We start from the raw sequence: 5000 nt of genomic DNA, 5'->3' as shown, positions 1-5000 counted from the left end.
ACCTTCAGACGATGCCATGAGACCGCTTGAACGCGGTACCACGAACGATTGCTCCAGCTGTGTTCGCCATTACTCTTGGGGATTGGATTCCAACAATTTGGTGTGCAATGGTACTACAACTACGCCTACGGTTTTTTGGTTAACATTTCATGGTCTAGCTTGATCCTATAAGTTGATTTGTCGCCCCTGCTACTACTCTAGAGCGTCCAGTCCAGTCATTGATCGCAACGCCGAGGATCAGATTTGGTTAGTAGCTAGCTTCCACCTTCCAGGATTGACCCGCTCCGTTCTGGGACGGCTCTCGCTGGCCCCGCTCGATCATGTTGCATCAAGTGCACGATCTTTGCGGCGGATTTTCCCTGTACGAATTGCCACCAAGCATGTTCTGTGTCCTGAAGCAGCGCTTGTCCTTCCAATGGCCGGTGACGTCCATTTCCTCTAGTGGGGTTTGTTGTTGTATTAGCAAGCTACTAATCCATATTACACCTTACAGTGGCACACACGAAACCGTCCAATTAGGGGTAGTACACGGTTTGCTAGCACTAAACACCGGGTGTGTAGGCTACCGGTGGAAGCTACCCTAGCGCCTATTAATCCAATGCATATGAAGTGTGCCCGCTAGCCACCTCTTCTCGTGTGCTTGATTCTCTTCTCTTTCCGGTTGCAACCGAACCTTTAGGCGGCTACCACTACTAGTACTACTATTATTACTACCACTAATACTACTCTACTCCTACTACTGCTGCTAATGCTCCGTGTTCTACTCATCATGTCTGCGTCTGTGTCACAATGAGGGGTGCATGAAATTAGTGTGCCAAAGTGATGCTGTCTAGTAATTAACTAGTGGCTCCGATAGTCGCTTGCTGCGTTCGTTCGAGTGGTGTAGTGAGTTTGGGATGAGAGAAGTATGGAATGCCAAGGTTTTTGCTATAGAATTTCCGTCAAACATTTTTGTTCCTTCGTTGCTCTCGTCCCATACTCGAACGGCGACTTCTCCCTTAGAACTGTCATTTAAGCTGTTCGTAAGGTGCAAATAGACCTAGTAAAACTGGGAGTCACTTCAAACAGATCAAGCCAAAGACTAAAGTGATAGCTACACAAAATGAATGGCTCCAACGGACTTATGGATGTTTGCTAATCACGCTTGCCCAGCGCCCACATCCAACAGTCCAAAGCGTCAGTTGTGGTATGAAATGGTGTGGTGGCTGGTGGATGGTGTAGTGTAAGAGTTTGTTGAGTAGGTGAAGAGCACTGGCAGTATTACAGAGTAGGGCTAAATGCTGCACGAGCGTGAAGTAGAATTAGCAAGGTAGTAGAGAAGAGAAAGAGAGAGAGAGAGAGAGGTGGTGGTGTGTGGTGGTAGCACTAGCACTCGCGCTCGAGTAGAGTGTTGGCAGAGCGCGCTATGGTAGAAGAGGGGTTTTTAGGCTTTTTGGCTTTTTGTTTTTAGGCTTTGGCTAGTAGCCGCCAAAAATCCCCTAGGATAGGCGTAGGGCATAATGGTAGATCATCAGTACCTCGAAGGAATCTCGTTGCACTTGGCGGACAGTGAGTTTTCTGTACATTGTATGCTTTTTCCCGCTGCGGACGGTTTGCCGTATCGGCGTGGCAGTTGTGCGGCTGCGATCGTGGTCTTTATGGCATTATTGACCCTGGAAGCGCGCGGTGGGAGCTTGTTCATGGAGTACGTCGTTGGCGGGCGGACTGTGGTGGTGGTTGTGGTGGTTGATGTGGAAGTGGAAGTGGATGAGGATGAGGATGTGGAAGTGGAGGTAGAGGTGGTTGATGGGAGTGTGGAGAGTGAAAAGGCGAGGACAGTGCTGTTGAGGTAGCCGATAGAGCCTTCAGCATCCGAAGGTAAGACGGCGGTGGGGCTCACGGGTACTAGGTACTGTGAGGGAGTGGGTGAGGATGAGGGGAAGGTGCGTGCGGAATTGTACGAAAGGAAGTCCTCCGTGGGGGCGCCACTAGTGCTAGCGAGTCCGTTCCGGTTCAGTGGTTCTCCACGGTTGGCACCCTGTTGGTGGCGCGATGGCACATGAGACCGCTCGGTTGTAACCGTGCTGGTGGCGTAGTTTGGCGTCGTGTAACGCTTCGAGGCACGTGCCATCGGCCGGAAGGTGCTCCGGAAGGTGGTCGAGCTTGTACTTGTGGATGGTGCCGCTGTCGTCGTTGTCGTCGTGGTTGTCGTGGTCGTCGTCGTCGTCGGCGTCGTCGTTGTTGTCGTAGTGGACGGGGTGGTCTTGGTCGTGGGCACAATGACGCTCGATGTCTCCAGATAGGAGTAGTCAGCCAGATCCTCGTCTACCGGTCCTTCGTCGTCGTCCTCCTCCTCCACCTCCTGCTCTACTTCGTCATCGCTGCTGTCCCGCTCGGGACTTTCATCGTCGCCGTCCGAGGTGTTCGCACTGTCCTGTCGGTACGACTGGAGCTCCTTCTCGGTCGGAATGTTCATTTCTGGCATCTCGACCGTGGCGCGGAACTTCTTGGTCGTCGACTCAACCGGCCGTTGCCCACTGTTGGCGACAGCAAAGGAAGAACTCTCTTCAGTCGAGGTCGAGTGGAAGCGCGTATAGTAGACCGGCTTGTCAGTGATTTGTACCACCACCACCTGCTCATCGGTACGATTGACGATAGCTGGCTGTTGCTGCAGCTGTTCGTATCGACTTTTGACAGATGGTACTAGTTTGATCCGATCCGTGGTCGGTATTTGATTGAGATAGGCTACACTCTCAGAACTACTACTACTCGGTGTGTACTCTACCGGGGCAACCGAGAGCACTGTACTGGCGACCTCCCGAGAGATGGTCGTAAGATTACGTGCGTTCTCCGCCGGGTCCGTGCTCGTCCTCTGAGAGGTATAACTTTGAGCCGTTGGCCTCAAACGGGTGTAGGTGCGTCGTGCCGGTGATCCGCGGTTCCGGTTTCGAAGATACCGATACCGAGACGTGGTCACGTCGTCGTACGATTCGGACGGACGCACAAAGCTAAACACGGGACGATAGCGACCACGGTACACTTCGGTCGACTTGGGTACCGCGGTGCTGGCTACTTCTTCTGAGCTACCCGTGGCCGATATGGGAGTAGTAACCGGAGTCGTACTAGTGGTCGGCGCACTGGTGCTACTGGTAGTAGTAACCACCCTAGTGTTAGGTGCCGGCGTTGTCGTACTTGTCGTCGTCGTCGTTGACGTTGTCGTCCTTGTCGTCGTCGTCGTCGTCGGCGACGCCGGGACTGCCGTAGTGGCTGGCTTCTGTGAAGCCGTCAATTGATACCAACCCTTGACGGTTGGACCACCGAAGCCCAGATTGTCCGGTGTGGTCGTCCGGTACAGGTTGGAGATCACGCGCGAGGTAGAGGCAAACGGTTTATCCGAGGATGTCGTTTGACGCTGAACCTCGAGGCTCTTGTAAGGCGACACTACCACCCGGCTAGGGGGTGATGTCGGTTGTTGGTACTGGTAAGTCACCGGGACCGAGTCGAGCGTTCTGTTCTGAACCTCTTTCAAGGAAAGGCCACGCACTGGTGGCAGGCTTTGTACTGTGGTTAACACCTTCTCCGTCCCCTTCTTACTCTCTAGACTACCGAACGGGGTCAACGTGGTACGCGGTGGAAACCGGGTCGGAGGCAGTGTCGTCTGGTCCTCCGATGGCTCCGGACGGTTGATCCGTGACCTCACCAACAGTGGATCATCCGAATCACTCGGACTCGGAACCTCCCGATCGTTTAGCTCACTCTCCTGCAGAGTGTTTGTCTTCGGACTGGATAGCACCTTGTCCGGTATCAGGGGAATCCAATCGCTCGAAGCGGTTGACTCGACAACCGTCGGTCTTACCGTACTGGTCGTCGTCGTCGTCGTGGTTGTCGGTATATCATGGCTCTTATGAAGAGCAACACTGTCAACCCAGGACTGCCCCGGATAGAACCGTGGCCGGCCGGTTGTGCTTACGCTAGAGCTTACAACGAACCTAATGCTATCAGGCGGAGGTGCACTGGTTGATGTCGTTCGTGCAACCTGCGTTGTCGTGACTTCTTCTACTGTTGTCACGGGGCTCACTGTGCTAGTGACAGCATCAGAGAGCAAAAATGTAGTATAACTGGGACGTGGAAAGCTACCGCCATGGGCTGGCGTATTGGTGCTCTCCGGAATGCGTCCACGGGACGCACTGGGTGCAAATCTGTTGCCCACCGTCAGGGTGTAGGATCGATTCCTACCCAAAGGTAGTTGATCCTGCTTGAGCTCAAACCGGGGGACTGGGGTTTGGGTCGTGGTCGTGATCACTGGCGATGGTTTCGCATCCGAGAAGCGAACCGACGGTAGCGGACCGGCGGGCCGAACCGTGGTCGTAGCGATCGTGGAAGCCTGAGTCGCCGAAAGCGTTGTCGCAATGGCCTTCAGGAAGGTGTGCTGCGTACGTGAGCGAACACCGTTGGGCAGGGCTTCCTGGTACAAATAACCATCGTAGTCGGGCGGTGGCTGTGCCTTGGCCGTCGTGCTGAATGGCGTACGCTGGAAGCTGGCTGGCTGGAGTTCGGAAAGTACAAACTTGGGCAAAACCGTGGGAGGCTGTATCGTGGTTGTGGTTTGTGGTTTTCTCGTTGTAGTATCGGTTGCAGGGGTATTAGTAGTGGAAGTAGTAGTAGTAACAGTAGGAGTAGTAGTACTAGCAGCGGTTGTTGTTGTCGGGGGTGTGTTGGTGCTCGTGCTTAGCGGAACAAACTGTTCGCCAAATGCGGACGGAGCATTAAAATCTGGCCGAGTGTCGTAAGAGAAGGGTGTCTGTTCCGGTAGCTCCGGTTCTACGGCCGCAGCAAAAGCTTGCACCGAGGAGGACGAGGAGCGCGCGGACTGGGAGAAGGGATTCGAAAACACCGGCAGAAGCTTCTGGGTGATGAATTGCTTCTTAGAGTGCTCATTGGTGGAATCTTCGGTGACGTGACGTGGTGGCGATTGAACACCATAGTCATCATAGTGTGTCCTGTGTGGAACCCGTGGCTCA

At 53.9% G+C, this 5000-nt stretch overlaps 1 protein-coding gene across 1 annotated transcript in view; it reads right to left on the bottom strand.

The window, feature by feature from the left end:
• Positions 1 to 5000, bottom strand: part of LOC125949680 (mucin-2) — a 118968-nt gene that overhangs the window by 4693 nt on the left and 109275 nt on the right. The window contains exon 9 of the mRNA XM_049676945.1: positions 1518 to 5000. This exon is cut by the window's right edge and continues 483 nt beyond it. Within this exon, the coding sequence (XP_049532902.1) occupies positions 1518 to 5000 (3483 nt within the window). The remainder of the gene's footprint in view (positions 1 to 1517) is intronic.

The sequence above is a fragment of the Anopheles darlingi genome, chromosome 2 (assembly GCF_943734745.1).
Source record: "Anopheles darlingi chromosome 2, idAnoDarlMG_H_01, whole genome shotgun sequence".
NCBI lineage: Eukaryota > Metazoa > Arthropoda > Insecta > Diptera > Culicidae > Anopheles > Anopheles darlingi.
Note: the sequence above shows the minus strand (reverse complement) of the source record. Positions and strands in the feature narration are given on the sequence as shown.